Source organism: Apodemus sylvaticus, chromosome 12 (genome assembly GCF_947179515.1).
Source record: "Apodemus sylvaticus chromosome 12, mApoSyl1.1, whole genome shotgun sequence".
NCBI classification, from domain to species: domain Eukaryota; kingdom Metazoa; phylum Chordata; class Mammalia; order Rodentia; family Muridae; genus Apodemus; species Apodemus sylvaticus.
In genome coordinates this window covers 98,897,209-98,916,710 of record NC_067483.1, presented here as the reverse complement: position 1 = coordinate 98,916,710, position 19,502 = coordinate 98,897,209, and the positions used below count along the sequence as shown (strand labels likewise).

Here is a 19,502-nt window from a genome sequence, read left to right as displayed (position 1 = left end):
TTATTAGGCACAGGAGGTCAGGACTCCTCCGTCATCCTTGATGGCAGCCGGTACTCCAGCTCCTGCACCTAGGATGTTGGAGACCCTTGGCCCAGGCCTGAGAGCTCCTGGAAGTCTTCCAGTCGCCAGGGTTAGGGGAAGGCTTGCTCCCCACTGTCTGCTCTTGTCACCCCTGTGTTGCATCTTTCCAACCGGCCCCGTGTCTGCTCCTTTAGCTGCCCAGCAGCAGGCTGTCCTGCTGCTTTTTCAGCTCAGCCTGCTAATCATCAGCCGTTGTTGTTGTTGTTGTTGCTCTGTCTCTACTGTTGCTTGCTTCCTGTTCCCAGCTCAGCCTGAACCACTAAGAGTACACAATTCAAAACCACATTGGGCCTAATGTTGAGACACCAAGAGAGGCAGCGCACTGGGTGAGCCAAACAGCCGGTTTATAGAGTCAGGAAAGGATGTCTGTACCAATCGCAGAAAACGTCACATGCAAATAAAGGTTTGTGTCTTCACCAATCACAGCATCCCTTTAGCGTTGCTCACACAATTCCCCCTGCTGGGTCACCAAGTGGGAACGTTCTTCTTCTGGCCTGAGTGGAAATGGTTGCAGGGTTACCTAGAGTTCAACAAGGCTTGTAACAGCAGTCTGATATGGACGATGCGAAACAACCCTGGCTGAGGTGGCACCTTCAAGAGCCAAGCAACGGGTTGCAATAGTTGTATAGTTTACTAAAGCTCTGTAGAGTATACATAAGCACCTGTGGCTGGTACTGCCGTAAGGTTGTCAGCTAGGTCTGTGTAAGCAGCCAGGGCAGAGGGGGGAGCCCAGCAGAGGCTGGTCTTGGTTGATAGCCATTTTCTCTCCCTTGGTGATACAGATATAGGCCAGATCAGACCAGATTAAAAGTATATAAAGACGTTTGATTAGAAGGCAGCTCTCAGGTGGGTTCGCCAGTCTCACAGGTGGAGTCCCACACTCGGGCTAAAGGCAGGGGGTTCTGTAGACTTTTGGCGAGGCGTGATGGCCTGCCAGCTAGGAGCTTAGTTGTGTCCACACATGGTCAGAACCGGAGCCCTGGGTGGGCACTCTTGGTGCGATCCTGGAAACAGGGAGACAAGGAGTGATGACATGCTAGCCAGGAGTTTTCTTCAAGAAGACAGGGTTGGGAGGTGGTGTGTCTCTGTGGGGGGTGGAGGTGGGGGAAGGAGGGCAGATGGGGTTCCCACCTTGTGCAGGGGATGAGAAGGGAGGGGTTCCAGCCTAACATTGGTCATGGCATCCAAGTGCCCCATCTGGTAAATGCCTTTGCTTATTTATTAGAAATGAGCATCAGAAGGAAGACTTAAGAACATAGCAGATCTCTGGTAACAGTTTAACACTTTTATCAAAGTGTGCCAGGGAGAAGTGGGTTCCTTTTTTTTTTTTCTTACTATCACCCTTCCCTGCCCTAGGTCCTCTGCTCTTCCATCTATTAAATGGGCCGGAATGTAGACAATACACACTTGGTTGCCAAAAGCTTGAGAAGCAGCTATAGACAAATGTGTAGTGCTTAGCACCGTGTAGGCACCTTACAAATCTGGGTAAGTTCCTGATGGAATTCCAGGGTAGCCATCTCATCTAATGAATGCTTGCTGTGCCAGCTGGTTTTATGTCAACTTGACACAAGCTGGTGTCATTTTGGAGGAAACAACTGAAAAACATGACTACTGCATTGGCCTGTGGGCAAGCCTGTGGTGCATTTTCTTGACTGGTGATAGATGTGGGAGGGCCCAGCTCACTGGGACAGTGCCACCCTGCCTGGGCTGGTGGTCCCAGGTGCAGTAAGAAAGTAGGTTGATCAAGCCATGAGGAGCAAGCCAGTAAGCAGCAGCAGCAGCACCACCACCACCCCCCCCCCCATGGCCTCTGCATCAGCTCCTGCCCTGACTTCCCTGGGTGATGGGTTTTTAAGCTGTAAGATGAAATAAACCTATTCTTTTCCTGAGTTACCTTTGGTCATGGCATTTTATCAGAGTAATAGAAATTAAAGACATTTACCAAACAAAAATACAAGCAACTAATTCCATTTTTTACTGTATTGAGAAAAGGGTTTGATAGCCAAGAGGAAGCAGACAGACCTGCACAGCCATACTCGCTACTGGCTAATGCAATTGTACTGGCTGGTTTGTGTGTCAACTTGACGCAGGCTGGAGTTATCACAGAGAGAGGAGTTTCAGTTGGGGAGGTGCCTCCATGAGATCCAGCTGTGGGGCATTTTCTCAATTAGTGATCAAGTGGGGGAGGGTCCCTTATGGGTGGTACCTCCTTTGGGCTGGTGCTCTTGGGTTCTATAAGAGAGCAGGCTGAGCAAGCCAGGGGAAGTAAGAAACATCCCTCCATGGCCTCTGCATCAGCTCCTGCTTCCTGACCTGCTTGAGTTCCAGTCCTGACTTCCTTTAGTGATGAACTGCAACGTGGAAGTGTAAGCTCAATAAACCCTTTTCTCTCCAACTTGCTTCTTAGTCATGATGTTTGTGCAGGAATAGAAACCCTGACTAAGACAAATTGGTACCAACGTAGTGGGGTATTCCTGTAACAACCTGACCATGTTTTGTGGAGGACTGTGGAAGGACTTTGGAACTTTGAGCTAGAAAAGCCATTAGACTATTAATAGCTCGGAAAGTTCTATAGGAGCTTGGAAGACAATGTTAAGAACAGTGCAAAAGATGGAGGCCTGGCTTGTGAAATTTCAGAGGGAAGATTAAAGACTCTTACAGTGGCCATGTTTTGATGGTGAAGATTCTGTGGTTTTGGTTAGCTGGGGCTGAAGAATCAGCTGTGAGTAACAAGATACCAGAACCACTAAAGCAAACCTTTGTTTGGCTTACTGGGACTATTGATGCTGGTTAGCTGGAGCTAAGAAATTAGCAGTGATTAAGAAGAGACCAGCATCACTGAGATGAAATTTTCTTGGAAGTGTTTTCTGAGAGCACAGAGGCTGTGTTCCAGAGATAGCCACAGTTGTATTTTGTGCTGTGACTGGACTTGGTACTGTGTAAGAGTCACCCAGCTGGTACTGGTTTTGAAGGCATGAAGGAGTCATGAAGAGCAGCTGAGGCTCTTGGTACAGTGAGAGGCCACGGAAGGCCATTGGTGAAGGTGCAGCCTCAGTTGAAATTGGTGGCCCAGGACTTGAAGGGGTCATGCATAGGAGCAGAGGCTTGTCAGCATGAAGAGAGCCTATGAGAGGCTATTGGTGAAGCCTAATTACAGCGGAAGATAGCAGCATTTTGGAGATGCCAGTGCCATGAGATGATCACCAAGAACAGCAGCAGCAGTGGAGTACAGGCAGTTGGAGCCTAGAAGACAAGCTGTGTGCTACAAAGGGCAGAGCTGGAGAAGTGACCCAAGCCCTTGGAGGAGCCTGGAAGATCGTGAGTTGGTTCCCAGACATTGAACCATTGGAGTATGAGTTTTGCTTTTGGTTGTGACTATGCCCTGATATGTTTCCCTCTTGAAGGAAGAAAGTATTTTAGTGGAGCCCACAGTTAAAAGACTTTGAATTTTTAAAAGCCTTTGAATTTTAAAGATATTGGACATTTTAAGGTGATTGAACTTTTAATATGTAAAGACTGTGGGACTTTTAAAGTAATTTAAATCTTGGAGATGAATAAGAAAGTAAGGGTTGAGGCTTAATAGTGATGTGTTTGTGTGTCAAGTTGACAAGGGGTCAATTGTACTGGCTAGTTTTGTGTGTCAACTTGACACAGGCTGGAGTTATCACAGAGAAAGGAGCTTCAGTTGGGGAAGTGCCTCCATGAGATCCAGCTGTGGGACATTTTCTCAATTAGTGATCAAGTGGGGAGGGCCCCTTGTGGGTGGTACCACCTTTGGGCTGGTGCTCTTGGGTTCTATAAGAGAGCAGGCTGAGCAAGCCAGTAAGGAACATCCCTCCATGGCCTCTGCATCAGCTCCTGCTTCCTGACCTGCTTGAGTTCCAGTCCTGACTTCCTTTAGTGATGAACTGCAACGAGGAAGTGTAAGCTCAATAAACCCTTTCCTCCCCAACTTGCTTCTTGGTCATGATGTTTGTGCAGGAATAGAAACCCTAAGACAGGAATCATCAACTCAGTTTGACAAATATACTGTGCTGTGTCCACACTGGATCCAGAAATGGGCAAGACGCCCAACTCTCTCACTCCTGTGGCTCTGTCGAGTGAGTGCAGAGAGAACACAAAATAGGGTTTTCAGTCCTTGAGGTCCCCGAGGACTCTTCTCCCAGGGTCACGCTTTTAAAGAGTGACTCCTGCCTTTCAGGCCAGGTGGCTGTTGCCTCATGTCTCTTCCTGTTGATCTTCTGCATTATTAGTATGCGTGTGTGAGATGGTGGGTGTTGTGTACGTGGAGGTCAGAGGGCAACATTTTAAATTATTCACTGTACAAACCAACATCAGCTCTTCCTCTCCTCCCAGTATACCCTCACGTAAGTCTTCCCCCCATTTACCTTAGAAAGGGAAGCCCTCCCTCTGGGTGTCAACCCCCCCACCCCCATCTTAATTCCCCATACCCCACCTCACACAAGAGGGTTCAGGACTAGGCACACCCTCTTCCACCAAGGCCAAACAAGGCTGTCCATTTAGGGGTGAGGGATCCACAGGCAGACAGGAAGGCAACAGTCTCAGGGACAGACCCTGCTCCACTTTTTGGGGGACCCACATGGAGACCAAGCTGCTCATCTGTTATATGTGCAGGAGACCCAGGTCCAGCCTGTGCTTGCTCTTTGGTTGGTTGGGAGCCCCACAAGGGTCCATGTTAGTTGACTCTGTTGGCCTTCCTGTGGAGTGAGTCCCTGCTCTCTTCCCGTCCCTCAATCTTTCTCCCAACTCTTCTGTAAGACAACTTCTTGTAGTCTGTTCCCGGGGTTGAACTCAGGTGAACACAGCAAGCCCTGGACCACTGTGCCACCTCTCCACGGCGCCACCTCTCCTCCCGTGTGCTTCTCACTCCCACTCTCTGCAGCACTGGGCCAGCCTCCATTCCCCACGGCACCTTCCATCCAGGCTCTACCTGCCCTCTTCTCTCACAGTCTGTGCTCTGGCTCCTCCTCCTCCTGGTCCTACAAAACCATTTTCAAAATCAGCTTCCCTGTCTGTCTCCTTTCCACTTGCTCCCTGGGCAGGGGAGTGGTCCTTTCAGTCTCACGGCTCCAGCTATGGTCTCTATCCTAGAGACTCAGGTGATGATTTATGTCCCTCAAACTATGGAAATACCTCAAAATGTGACTCTGTTGGAAACAGTCATCGAGGAATTGATTGGGTGTGAGGTGAGGTAATCTGATGTGATCTGTGTCTTTATAAAAAGACAGAAGGTGTCTTCTGTTGCTGTGGGAGAACGCCGTGAACAAGGCGATTTAGAACAAGAAGCCTTTAGTTTGGCTTTCAGTCTCAGACGTTGAGTCCATGATGATGGAGGGAAGCTTGATCTGCAACCAAGAGGCAGAGAGAAAGCTCCGAGTGTTCAGATCCCTTCAGAGACTTCCAAGCTCACCCTCGGTGACACCACCCCCCCAGCAAGGCCACACACTTTAATCCTTTCCAAACAGCTCTACCAACCAGGGACAAAGTATTCAAATATAAGACCCTATGGGGGACATTCTCATTCAAAGCACCATAACCAGGACTATGACGTCAAGACAGGAGGACACCATGTGATAACATTCTGCTACACTCCAGGATGCAAAGCCACAGTGACTCTCCAGTTACTCATGTGATGGTCGCCGGTCTCCCCTCCATCCCTGGGCCCTGTGTGCCCCAGGCCAGCTATGATCCCCGCACAAAATCACAAACTTAATTAAAACATGCAATTTTTTTGTAACTAGACTGCATGTTCCTCAAAAATGAACTTTGTAGATGACCACGTCATGTCACGATGCCGAGAGATCAAGCACATCTGTAAGTTTTCTGGTTTGTGCTCCTTCAGTTCAGTGGCCCTAAGAAACTAACCCCACTCCCAAATATATGGAAGCAGATCAGTGCCAGCTCTCTGAGGCCCTGGCTTGTGTCTTGGTGAGGGGTCCCGTTGCAATGAAGAGACCATGTAAAGTTACTAGGTGTAACATTCCCTTTTTTCATACCTAATCTTAAACACTATAACCTCCCTTCTAGCCCACCACCCACCAGAGGTAGTGGAAAAGACAGGATACAGGGAAGTGGACCTGTTTAGAGATGGTTCTTTCTAGCAATCCCATCTGTGCTATCAGCTCCCAGACCAGCAGCGGCAGCTCAATGCACTCGCAAACACTTCACAGATATACCAGCAGTCCGGTTCGGTAGACTCTGGATAGCAAACACGAAACAGCAGCGGTGGCACAGCCTAGTAGAGACAGGCAGGCCTCAGCTGCCACACAAGTCAGCAGGAGGGGCCAGGAAGAACGCCAGGAGAAGTTCTCGGCTGTGTCTTTGTCAGTGCAGATCTGAGAGCAAATGTTACACAGCTAGCTCTACAAGCAAGCCAAGCTCAGCCTCAGCCACTGTGGAGTCCTGGTCAGACTCTGTCCAAACATCACACGTCCTCCACAGCACTGTCGGTCTAGGCACGTGCACCTGTCTCAGCTGACATCACTCTGTCCATCAGCCCAAATCCATGAAAACAGCAAGAAGCCACGACACACCACCAGAAGTTTCTTGATGTATTTCTCTCTGTGAGTCCCAACAAATGGGGCTACACAAGGTAAGGTGGACCAATAGATGTGTGTCCTTGGTAAAGACTCCTTCATCACGAGTCCTTTTATGTGTTTGTTTTAACAGAACATTCTTCCTCCTGTGTCTGCTTTAGTGAAACGTCCCTTCACAAGTCATCTGAGCCTTTCCCGTGTCCACTTCAGAAAACACTCCTTCACGTGTTTGCCCCAACAAACCACCATCCAACACAACTGACTTGTTGAAGAACCCTTAAGTTTCCACTTCAACTAGGCCTGGCTTGAAATTCTGAAACCTTGATGCCTGCTCCCTGGAATGCACGACCTCCAACACAGCCACACCTACTCCAGCAAGGCCGCATCTCCTAATAGTGCCACTCCCTAAGGGTCCTTAGGAAACACTTTTATTCAAACCACAGTTTGTGCCATTTCTCCACTCAAAGTCCATTTTAGAACATCAGAGGGCAGCTAGTGAAATCGAGAGCCTGGCACCCCGATACCCACTTCTATCTCGACTCTGCTCTGGGCCTGTTACCTTGGTAAGGCCATTTAACCTTCCTGTCCCTCAGTTGCCTTTTGAGTAATATGAAACTATTGCTACCTGTTTGTGGTGGTCGACTTTGTCAACTTGGTTGAATAAAGAACCCAAGCGCGTTGGTGAGGATACCTTTAGGAGTGTCTGTGGCGCTTTTCCAGACAGAATACCCAGATGTGGATGGCACCATTGCACAGGTGGGGGCCCAGGGATGAAGAGAAATGGTGAAAGAAAGAGTACACTGAACGCTGGCGTTTCTTCTCTGCTTTCTGAGGCTTGGACAAACAGCCGACCCCCACTCCCAGGTGTTTCCCACCCCATGGGACGTTATCTCCCAAACCGTGAACCAAAATAAACCTTTATTTCCTTAAGCTACTTCTTGTAAAGCATTGGTTGTGAATAACGTATTTGTTACGAATTAGTATCAATTAGCACGTTCGGTACTAATTAGTGATTAGTCACAAATTAGCATATTGAGTACTAATACACTGTTCACAGAGCTCAGGGGATAAAATGAGCCATTAAAAAGTTTGTTTTGTTTGTTTGTTTGTTTGTTTTTGGTTTTTTTGGATTTGGTTTTTTCGAGACAAGGTTTCTCTGTATAGCCCTGGCTGTCCCGGAACTCACTCTGTAGACCAGGCTGGCCTCGAACTCAGAAATCCGCCTGCCTCTGCCTCCCAAGTGCTGGGATTACAGGCGTGCGCCACCACCACCGGGGCGGATATGCTGCTCAAAAAACCAAAAAAAAAAAAAAAAAAAAAAAAAAAAAAAGAAAGAAAGAAAAAAAGTGTCCATTGAATTCAGTCAAGGGGATGTGCTACCTGAGATCAGCAGGTCCAAGAAAAGGGAAGGGCCAGGATCCTCTGTGAGCCTCCATTCCCTGCCTCAGACACCGCAGCTGTCAAACTCTAGCTTCCTTCCCAAGATTCCAGCTTCTTAATACATAGCTCCTGCCTGGTGAGCCACGCCTCCTCCCCATCTGTGGCTGGTAAGCCACGCCTCCTCCCCCCATCTGTGGCTGGTAAGCCACGCCTCCTCCCCATCTGTGGCTGGTAAGCCACGCCTCCTCCCCACCTGTGGCTGGTGAGCCACGCCTCCTCCCCATCTGTGGCTGGTAAGCCACGCCTCCTCCCCATCTGTGGCTGGTGAGCCACGCCTCCTCCTCTCCTGTCAGGTCTCAGCCTCAGCCTCTCTGTCACCGTGTGGCCAACAATCTGTACTGTGGCCCTTCTACTCTACTGTTGGACACAGCTAAGAAATAAATACTAGTAAAAACTAGTGGAAAATAGTTTTAATTTTCTTTTTAAATTTTGTTTACGTGTATGGGTATTTTGCCTGTGTACCACGTTCGTGCCTGGTGCCTGCAGAGGTCAGAAGGGGTGTCAGGGCCCCTGGGACTGGAGTTACAGATGTTTGTGAACTGCCACATAAATGCAGAACCCGGGGCCCTATGGAAGAATAGGCAGTGCAGTTGGTGTGGTCAGTAGAATTTGTAGAAGAATCTTTTGGCGTCCTGACACAGGCCTGCAGAGAGAGGGCCCTGGAGCAGCCAGAATGCTCAAGGCCAGAGATATTGTCAAGATGTGTTAGGCCTCAAGAAAGCTGTGATATTTCACCCTGCGAGTTAGAAGGGCCTCTTCAACCTTGAGATTCTGTGACTTGGTGTAAAAAGATTGTGTTGTGAGTTTGGCAAAGCCTTCAAAGCCATAATCATGTAAGTTACAACACAATCCTATAAAAGAACCAGGTTTGGAGAATCCCTGCAAGGTCTGCCTTAGGACATAGCCAGCCTGAGCTACAGAATGAAAACTTGGACAGGAAGGTGGGGGTGGGGAAGAGAAGGGAAGGGAAAAGAAAGGAAAGGAAAAAAGAAAAGAAAGGAAGGAGGAAGAGAGGGAGAGAAAGGATTGGAGAGAAGGAAGGAAGGGAAGGGAGGGAGCGGGGAAGTTACTCGGGCTTGGTGCCACTGGTTTATAATTCTAATTCTCTGGAGGCTGAGGCAGGAGGATCGCCACCAGTTCAAGAATATTACAAGCTATGTAGTAGGACTTAGCCTCAGAGAGAAAGGAGGGAGACGACAATTGATAAGGCTGGGTCCTGTGTTACAGGGCCCCTCCCTAGGAGCCGACCGTGCTCCGCCCCGCCGTCCTCCCGCCAGCTCCTCGCTGTCCATGGCGCGCCCGGCGCCCGGGTGGCGGCTGCGGCCGCTTGCGGCGCTCGCCCTGGCGCTGGCTCTGGTCCCGGTGCCCTCAGCCCGGGCTGGGCAGACGCCGCGCCCCGCAGAGCGCGGGCCCCCGGTGCGGCTCTTCACCGAGGAGGAGCTGGCCCGCTACGGCGGCGAGGAGGTAGGCGGCGCGGCCTGGGCCGGCGGCTGTCCGGGGCTGGCTGGTGGCGGGGACCCACGCGAGGCCCGGTGGAGGCAGGGCGTCGCCCTCACGCCCCACCCCGCGCTTCCATCGCCCCGCCTTATCACTGTGGCTCTGAGTACAGACCTCAGACCCTTCTCGATTTTCGTGTGAGCGTGAGCTGGGGCCACATGGCCTACAGTTTGTGCAAAGTGACCGGCCGGAGCGTGCGCACTGGGCTAGGGGGTCGGGGCCGGCCGGACGATCCAAGCCTTCCTTTTCCTGCAGCGGTGTCCCAGGCCTTCTGAAGTCCTTCAGACCCCACTTAGTGTCTGGGCAGGTGGGAATGAATGCAGAGGGGAAAATAACACTCCCGACACGGACAGCTGCTTTAGATGGGGAGGAAGCCTGGATCTACACAACATTGCAGTGAGTCCAGGATTGATCCCCTGTCTTTACAGATAGGGAAACTGAGGCACGGCGGGCTCAGTGGTACGCGAGGGAAGGACCCGTGTTGCTTTGCTGAATCCATGTACCCTGTGTTCCCTAGCTTCTGGGTTATCGAACCTTACATAGACCAAATATGCAAGGATCTCTCCCAAAGCAGATTTTTTTTTTTAAAGATTTATTGTTATATCTAAGTACACACTGCAGCTGTTTTCAGACACCCCAGAAGAGGGCGTCAGATCTCATTACGGATGGTTGTGAGCCACCATGTGATTGCTGGGATTTGAACTCCAGACCTTCGGAAGAGCAGTCAGTTCTTACCCGCTGAGCTATCTCTCCAGATCCCTGCCCCCAAAGCAGATCTTTAGGGATGAAAGCTTAGGCCAGTGGTTCTCAGCCTGTGGGTCCGACCACCATCAGAAAACACGGGTATTTACATTATGATTCATAGCAATAGCAAAATTACAATGATGAAGTAGCAACGGAAATAATTTCATGGTTGGTGGGAGTGAGTCACCGCGGCCCACAACGTTAGGAAGGGTGAGAACCGCTGGTTTGGACCCACAGGTCCATAAGGACACAGAGACAGGAACGTGACAGGAATGGGAATGGGCGCTAAGGGACGGCGGAGGGAGCTCCTGGTGTAGATGCATGGAGAACAGTTAGATTCTTGCTGTGCGGTGTGACTGGGACCAAGTTACTAAGCACCACAGGGGCCTTATTTTCAACTGTATGGTGTTGGCATCAGATAGAGGGGGATTCTATTACAACAGTTTGCAGCTGGTGGGGCTGCCTGACTAGGCAGGCTGTACCAGGAAGGAGGCTGGAATTGTACAGCAGGAGGACTTGCTGTCCTCCTTCCTTCCTTCCTTCCTTCCTTCCTTCCTTCCTTCCTTCCTTCCTTCCTTCCTTCCTTCCTTCCCGGGAGTGCTGTTCAGACAGGGTCTCACTATGTAGTTCTGGCCGTCCTGGACCCACTGTGTAGCCCAAGGGTGGTGGAAGAACTCACTGAGATCTCAAAGCAAGCACCACCATGCCCTGCTAGGTGAAGTTTCTTTTTCCTCAGGAACCTCTTGGCTTTTCAATGGATTGGGGCAGGCCACACCCACCCAAACTGGCGTAGAACATAAGTTCCTTCGTGTGAAGTCCGCTGGCTGCAGGTCTCAGCCTTGCCTGTCACACTTGGCTGAGGACTGATAAACTCTGGCTTGGTCGCACTCCTGGGTGGATATGTGAAACTGCCCCTCCCACGGTCACAAGGAGTACCTCGCCTACACTGGCATCTCGTAAAGACAAGATGGGGGCCACACAAAGGGCGTGGCACAGCAACCCTGACCCAGCCTCTGCGCCTGCTGACCCTACTATAAAACGTTGAGAGTGTGCTGAGGAAAGGCTCACACTCGGGCACTAACATTTTCTCTCACGTTCTATTATTTTCTCCCATCCCTTTAAGTCTGTTGATAAACCCCTGTTCCATGACCCTGAAATAGGACACGCGTGCCAACAGCAGTTTGAAGACCACGCCCTTACAGCACTTTTCTCTGAAAACAAAACAACAAACAAACAAAAACCAAACCAAACACCCACAGCAGGTTTCCTCTTTCTGGGGGACCAGTCTGGCTCCGTGGGCGCAGAGACGGGTGAGGGGCAGGAGCTCTGGCCAATGTCTAAGCCTCCTGCCGGCTCTGCCCAGGCTCCACCTACTTCCTCTCCGCCCAGTGCTTGGAGGCCCTGCTTTAGAGGGGCTGGAGCGCTTGCCATTGGCCTCGGCTTGGCCAGAGGCTGGCAGGCAGGCAGGCAGGCCAGATGGCGAGGCCATGGATGTCCCAGGTGAAGGGACAGTGAAGGTTCTGGTCCCTTCCCGACGTGCATCTGCTTTCCTGGAGCCGTGAGGTTGAGTAACGTTGGGGCTCCACTCACTCGCTCACCCTACATCCCGCAAAGTTCTCTCTGGGCTAAGGGTGCCCTCTGGTGGTCAAGGGAGAGAAGACAAACGGAAGCTTTAGTCTCTGCCATTCAACATCATTGGGCCCAGCCTTACTCTGCAGGGTGTGCTGGGGCAAGCCTGGAATCCCAACAGTCAGGAGACATTCAGGAGAACTGAGTTCAAGGCAGTGTCTCAAGGGTCACACATTCACCCTCGCACACACGCACGCATGCGCAGACCTGTGCACATAGGCACGGCAAACAGCCTCACTCGCAAGGAGAGTGTTTCATCATCTAGGGTCCTTCCAGCCTAACTTCAAAGTCCCTGTGTGCAGTTTTGGAATTTCATTTTTATTGTTTCCTTTCTTGAGACAAGGCCTCACTGTTTGACCCTGTGCCATAGCTTTCTATTGCTGTGATACAATACAGTAACCTAAAGTTGGCCTAAAGCAACTTGGGAAGGAAACTGTTTATTTCATCTTACACTTCTAGTGTAACATTAGTCTTTCTTGGTTATTTGATTCTTCTTGACTTTACAACCTTTTTTAAAGATTTATTTATTTTATGTATATGAGTACACTTGTAGCTGTACCAAAGGTTGGGAGCCATCATGTGGTTGCTGGGACTTGAACTCAGGACTTCTGCTTGCTCCAGCCCAAAGATTTATTTATTATTAAATGTAAGTGCACTGTAGCTATCTTTAGACACACCAGGAAAAGGTGTCTACGGATGGTTGTGAGCCACCATGTGGTTGTTAGGATTTGAACTCAGGACCTTTGGAAGAATAGCCAGTGTTCTTACCTGCTGAGCCATCTCACCAACCCACCTTTACATCTTAAAACGTAGATTAGGCTCTTCCATTTTGTGGTCATCTCTCTTGAGTGGCAGCTGCCAAAACTATCACTTTGTAGCTTCTGACCAAAGCCTGAACTGGAGAAGGCATTCCAATGTCCCTTCTCAGGCATGGAGGGAGGCCATGTCTTTCCCTCTTTCTGAAGAGCAGACAGAGGAGAATGTTCCATTAATGCCCTTTGAAAGGGTGGTAAAGGGCATGTGAGGATACCACAAGGGTCCAGGTTCACAAGTCACCACAGTCCATAGATTTGTGAAGTAAATTGCCATCGGCATCAGTGACTTCCTCAGTGCCTCGGGCCTCTCTCTTGCCCCTCAGGCCTCTCCCCTGCCCCTCAGGCCTCTACCCTGATCCTCAGGTCTCACCCTTGCCACCCAGGCCTCTCCCCTTATCCTCAGGCCTCTCACCTGCCCCTCAGGCCTCTCCCCTGATCCTAAGGCCTCTCCCCTGATCCTCAGGCCTCTCCCCTGCTCCTAAGGCCTCTTCCCTGACCCTCAGGCCTCTCCCCTGCCCCTCAGGCCTCTCCCCTGCTCCTAAGGCCTCTCCCCTGATCCTCAGGCCTCTCCTCTGTCCCTCAGGCCTCTCCCCTGCCCCTCAGGCCTCTCCCCTGCCCCTCAGGCCTCTCCCCTGCTCCTAAGGCCTCTCCCCTGCTTTCCAGGATGATCAGCCCATCTACTTGGCCGTGAAGGGAGTGGTGTTCGATGTCACCTCTGGGAAGGGTAAGTGTCTTGTCACTCCTAGGGAACTCGGGTTCCCCAGAGCAGGTGCTTGGAGGGATGAGGCAGGGGTACTGTCAGCCAAGGCCTTACCTTTCCTCTGAAAGGCAGGGTGGAGCTAATCCTTCTCAGTGTTTCACCAAAACAGGTCTCTGTACTTAGTACTTCCTGTCGATGCCTCGTTTCTACTTGAAGGCTTGTGGAATCCAGTTCAAACCCCACGAGCTCTCTGTTAGAAGCCAGAAGAGTGTCCCTTAGCTAAGAGTGCTGTTGTAGAAGTAGCAGAACATTTCAGTTCACATAACATTTCCCTGACTGTATCTACTATACTACCAGGAGGTGAGTTTTCATTGCTCCTCTAAGTAGGCATAGTAGAAGACTTGGCTTCTGAGATGTTTAAGACCAGGGCTCTCCTTGTCTATGTTTGTGTATACATACATACATACATACACACATACATACATACATACACACACACACACACACCCATGCACAGGAGAGAGAGAGAGAGAGAGAGAGAGAGAGAGAGAGAGAGAGAGAGAGAGAGAGAGACCATGCAGGAGCACACACTCTATACGCAGGTAGACAGACAGACAGACACACACACAGAAACACACCACATAGGCATACTTTCAAACACATTATAGAGACATACATACACACAGAGACAAACATGTCACATAGATATACATACATTCTAAAGACAGACAAATACACTGCCACACAGGCACACATACAAATACACCATACTTATACATACATACACATATATACACACACAAACATACCACACAGACATACTACACAGACACACTATACACACACACTACAGACATACACTCTACAGACAGACAGACAGACACACACTCTACAGACAGATAGACACACACACACACACACACACACACACACACACACAGTATTTAACCCAGGGCTTTAAGTACCAATGAGCTACAACCCTAGCCTCTCTCCCCCATTAAAATTGCTTACCCCCAGGCAGGCATAGGCTGGTCTTGAATTTGCAACTCTCCTGCATCAGCTTCCTCTCTAGCTGTGATGACAGGCCCGTGTCATTAGGCAAAACTTACATTTTAATTAAAAAAATAAATCTATTTATTTTATGTATGTGACTACACTGTAGCTGTCTTCAGACGCACCAGAAGAGGGCATCGGATCCCATTACAGATGGTTATGAACCACCATGTGGTTGCTGGGAATTGAACTCAGGATGAGCAGTCAGTACTTTTAACTGCTGAGCCATCTCTTCAGCCCCCTACATTTTAATTTTTAAAGAGACTTCATTGTGTGTTTTCTGCAAACAATCTCTCAGCTGGCAGGTGTGTTCTGGGTTGGTGCAGCACCAGGTGTATACCTGGGCCTCCCTCCCATCTGCCCTGTTAAGTAGTTCATCCTCAGAACTACAGCCTTTCCTAGAATGGGGGGGGGGGGACGGGGCAGGGTCTGGAGAACCCCCAACTCCTGGCCTCCGCCATGTGCACCCACTCTTCCTTCCTCCTCCTCGATGCAGAGTTCTATGGACGCGGAGCCCCCTACAATGCCTTGGCCGGGAAGGACTCCAGCAGGGGTGTGGCCAAGATGTCGCTGGATCCTGCAGACCTCACTCACGACACTGTAAGCCGGATGAGCCTTTGTCAAAATGCTCTGTTCCCACTCTGTCCATTTTGTTGTTGGTTCCTGAGACAGGGTGTCACTATGTAGCCCTGTCTAGACTGGAACTCTCTAGGTAGGCCAGGCTGGCCTCAGACTCACAGGACTGCCTCTGCTTCCCGAGGGCAGAGATCAAAGGTATGCGTACCACTGAGCCTAGTTGTTTTTAGTTTTGTTTGTTTTGTTTTAGTCTCTGGGTTAAACAGAGTGCTTTCATTACTCTGGATTTGAATGTAGACACACCCCCCCACACACACACACAGTAGACAATGCTCTACCACTGGACCAGCTCCTTGTTCTTTCATTACTCTGGATTTGAATGTAGACACACCCCCCCCCCCCACACACACACACACAGTAGACAATGCTCTACCACTGGACCAGCTCCTTGTTCTTTCATTACTCTGGATTTGAATGTAGACCCCCCCCCCCCCCCACACACACACACAGTAGACAATGCTCTACCACTGGACCAGCTCCTTGTTCTTTCATTACTCTGGATTTGAATGTAGACCCCCCCCCCCCCCCCACACACACACACAGTAGACAATGCTCTACCACTGGACCAGCTCCTTGGTCAACAAAACTTCTTCATAAGCCTGTTGATGGGCTTGTGTGTCTTAGTAGCCAGCCACTGTCTAGAATGCATTGTCTTACTGGGCCGCCCTATTTAGGAGCCTCTGATGGCATCTCACTGTCTACAGACTTAAGTCCAAACCCTGTGTGGACGGGTCAGCTGACATCCCTGTGCGCTCCACACATATCCCATCTCTGAGTCCTGCTCTTGCCGGTTGCCATAGCTTAACAGGTGGACAGGAGAAACAAGGTTCCTTTCTATGCTGGTGCTTCTGTGCAGAGGAACACAGCATTTAAACAGGGGTCTGGTTATAGCACGCCTTCAGTCCCAGCACTTGGGAGGCAGAGGCAGGCAGATCTTTGGAGTTTGAGGCTAGCCTGGTCTGTAGAGCAAGTTCCCAGACAGCCAAGGTTACATAGAGAAACTTTGTCTTGAAAAACAAAACAAAACAACAAAAGGGGAGATGGTGAGAAGAGTCAGCAGGTAAAAATGAGGTGTTTCCAACCCTCATGACCTGAATTCAATCCCAGGGACCCAAACAGAGAGAGAAGAGACTCCAACAAGTCGCCCTTTGACCCCTATGTGCATACCAGCATGTGTGTGCTATGCATACATACACATAATAAACGTAATTTAAAAATAATTTTAGCTGGGCGGTGGTGGCACATGCCTGTAATCCCAGCACTCTGGGAGGCAGAGGCAGGTGGATTTCTAAGTTGGAGGCCAGCCTGGTCTACAGAGTGAGTTCCAGGACAGCCAGGGTTATACAGAGAAACCCTGTCTCAAAAAAACCAAATCCAAAATAACAAAAACAAAAAAATCATCCATTAAAAATAATTTTATATAGTAATGGCCATAGTATAGTATAGTATAGTAATTTTTATATAGTAAATGCCACAATAGCCTGATATTCACATGAATTGTGCTTATCAAATCAATATAAATAAATTGTGATGAGTCAAATTCTTTTTTTAAAGATTTATTTATTTATTTATTTATTTATTTATTTATTTTTGAGACAGGGTTTCTCTGTTTAGCCCTGGCTGTCCTGGAACTCACTCTGTAGAGCAGGCTGGCCTCGAACTCAGAAATCCGCCTGCCTCTGCCTCCCAAGTGCTGAACTCAGAAATCCGCCTGCCTCTGCCTCCCAAGTGCTGGGATTAAAGGCGTGCACCACCACTGCCCAGCTATTTGTTTGTTTGTTTGTTTATTATGTACACAGTGTTTTGCCTGCATGTATGCCTGCAGGTCAGAAGAGGCCACCAGATCTCATTACAGATAGTTGTGAGCCACCATGTGGTTGTTTGAACTCAGTAACTCTAAAAGAACAGCCAGTGCTCTTAACCTCTGAGCAATCTCTCCAGCCCGATGAGTCAAATTCTTGAGCCACAACACAGAGAAACCCTGTCTCGAATAGAAAGAAATTAATGGGAAGGATTTAGTCTGCCTTCCATATTATAGCAAAGTATCTGACATAAATATTTTTTTAAATTTATTTTTATTTCTGTGTATGTGTGCCTGTATCAGTTTATGTGCACCACAGGCATGCAGGTACCCGTAGAGACCAGAAGAGGGCACCAGATCCCCTGACGCTGGAGTCAAAGACAGTTTCACACTGCCTGGTGGGCGTGCTGGGAACAAAACATGGGTCCTCTACAAGAGCAGTAAGAGCTCTTAACCACCAAGCCGTCTCTCTAGACTTCTAAGTAATGTCTAAAGAAAAAGGGTCTAAAGCTCTGGAAGCTTCAGTCCATGACTGGTTGATCTCATAGCTAGAGCATGTGGCAGAGATAGGCCATGCTCTGAAGGAAAAGAGGAAATGAAGCGGCCAGCGTCCCACGTTTCCTCTAGAGGGCGCACTCTCAATGTAAGGGCCTCTTACTAGGCCACACCCCTTAAAGGCGCCCTCACCTCCCAGTAACTTCACCCTGGAGACCAAACCATTGACACTTGGACCTTTCACAAAGGGACATCCTCAGTTCAAATGACAGCAGATGGTGGTCCTTAAATGTATAATAACATAGAGAGGTGGGCAGGCTGCAGTCCCGCCCGCCCAGGATTGGGTGTTCCATGGAAAATATTTCCTGTATCAGCTGACTAGAGACTGACGAAGCCATTGCTCCCCAGCACACCCCCAGAACTCTCTCTCTCTGTACAGACACTTAGTACCCACACTCTGCTCTCACAGAGCACACGCATCCCACACTCACGTCCTGTAGACAACCCTCGCCTACCCTGCAAACCTACAGCCATTTCTTTTTCTTTTTTTTGAAGATTTATTTATTTATTACATATAAGTACACTGTAGCTGTCTTCAGACATTCCAGAAGAGGGTGTCAGATCTCTTTATGGATGGCTGTGAGCCACTATGTGGTTGCTGGGACTTGAACTCAGGACCTCTGGAAGAGCAGTCAGTGCTCTTAACTGCTGAGCCATCTCTCCAGCTCCCAGCTGTTTAAAAGTGTATTGTTCATTCTTTGATTTAAGATGGAGGATTTTTTCCCCCATACTTTTTCTGTCACGATTGGATGCCATGAACACAAAGGCAGTTTCCCAGAGTGAGCCTCATGTGTTTTACTCCAGATGTGCGGACCCCTGCAATTTCTCCAGATGCAAGAAACTTAGTCACATAATCTGTGACGGTGAGGGCTGGGCTCTTACTCTCTCCTCAAAAAACAAAACAAAACAAAACAACAACAACAACAAAACCCCTTGGTTTTGTTTGGTTTTATTTTAGTGTGTTTTTCTCTTGTGTTAGAAGTTTGATAAGGCAGGGGCAGAGAGGACAGTGCCAGACACAGTGTGTCACATTCAGTTTGCTCATCTCTCTCTCCCATTTCTTCTCCCCAAGACGGGTCTCACTGCCAAGGAGCTGGAGGCCCTCGATGACGTCTTCAGCAAGGTATACAAAGCCAAGTACCCCATTGTTGGCTACACGGCCCGCAGGATCCTCAACGAGGACGGCAGCCCCAACCTGGACTTCAAGCCTGAAGACCAGCCCCATTTCGACATAAAGGACGAGTTCTGAGGTCTGGCTGAGAAGCTGGGTCAGTCTAGGGAGAGGTGAGGGGACAGGAGCTAAATGCCCCACAGAACAAGCGGAGGACGCCTCTGAGGAAGTGCCCTGCATCTGAATAAAGCTGGTGTTTAACTGGGAGACTATGTATTGTCCTTTGTCAGGGGCCCCGCCTGCCGGGTGTCTGATTCCACATTCGTTTCTGTGTTCCCCACACACCCTACCACAAACTAATACCCCATTGCTGCAGAAGCATTCTCGGGTCTCTGCACTTCCTACGCATGGCTTGCAGGGGTGAGGTTCCTGTCTTGGTCCTGATGCCCATGCCTGCTTGTGAAGAGGCCAGGTGGTAAGGACTACGTAAGCGGTGGGAGGAACTGGCTGCAGCCAGATTAGTAGGGAGCCTGGAGTCTCGTGTGGCAGAGCCTGGTCAGGGGTCACAGAGGACTTGGGGGTGCTTCCCAGCACACACATGGTAGCTCACAGATTCTTAAGTTCTAGAGACTTTGATGCCCTTCCCTGGTCTCTGTGGGTACATGTGTATACATGATACACAAACTTACATGTAGACAAAACACATACATTAGATGGATGGATAGATGGATGGACGGACAGATGGACAGACAGACAGAAGAAATAGCTAGAAGCTGTGTGTGTGTGTGTGTGATTTGGTAGAGTGCTAGCCTAGCATGCACGAGACTGGGATCCAGCCACAGCACCACATAACTGGTATGGTAACATACACTTGAGATCCTAG

General features: G+C 49.5%; 2 protein-coding genes across 2 annotated transcripts in view; one reads left to right on the top strand and one right to left on the bottom strand.

Annotated features, from left to right (window-relative positions):
• The window catches only part of Nek2 (NIMA related kinase 2), a 712,524-nt gene that overhangs the window by 523,241 nt on the left and 169,781 nt on the right, over window positions 1–19,502 (bottom strand). The window lies entirely within an intron of this gene.
• Window positions 9,334–18,886, top strand: Nenf (neudesin neurotrophic factor). Its single transcript, XM_052200771.1, has 4 exons — window positions 9,334–9,542; window positions 13,427–13,487; window positions 15,013–15,116; window positions 18,581–18,886. Exons 1-4 carry the CDS (start codon window positions 9,369–9,371, stop codon window positions 18,755–18,757), a joined length of 516 nt encoding a protein of 171 aa, XP_052056731.1. The 5' UTR covers window positions 9,334–9,368; the 3' UTR covers window positions 18,758–18,886.

Excerpts from the sequence above, each read along its gene's own strand:
- Nenf (XM_052200771.1), top strand. The coding sequence starts at position 9,369 with ATGGCGCGCCCGGCGCCCGGGTGGCGGCTGCGGCCGCTTGCGGCGCTC. Across the intron at positions 9,543-13,426 it reads CCCGCTACGGCGGCGAGGAG|GATGATCAGCCCATCTACTT; the intron begins GTAGGCGGCGCG and ends CCTGCTTTCCAG. Across the intron at positions 13,488-15,012 it reads CGATGTCACCTCTGGGAAGG|AGTTCTATGGACGCGGAGCC; the intron begins GTAAGTGTCTTG and ends TCCTCGATGCAG.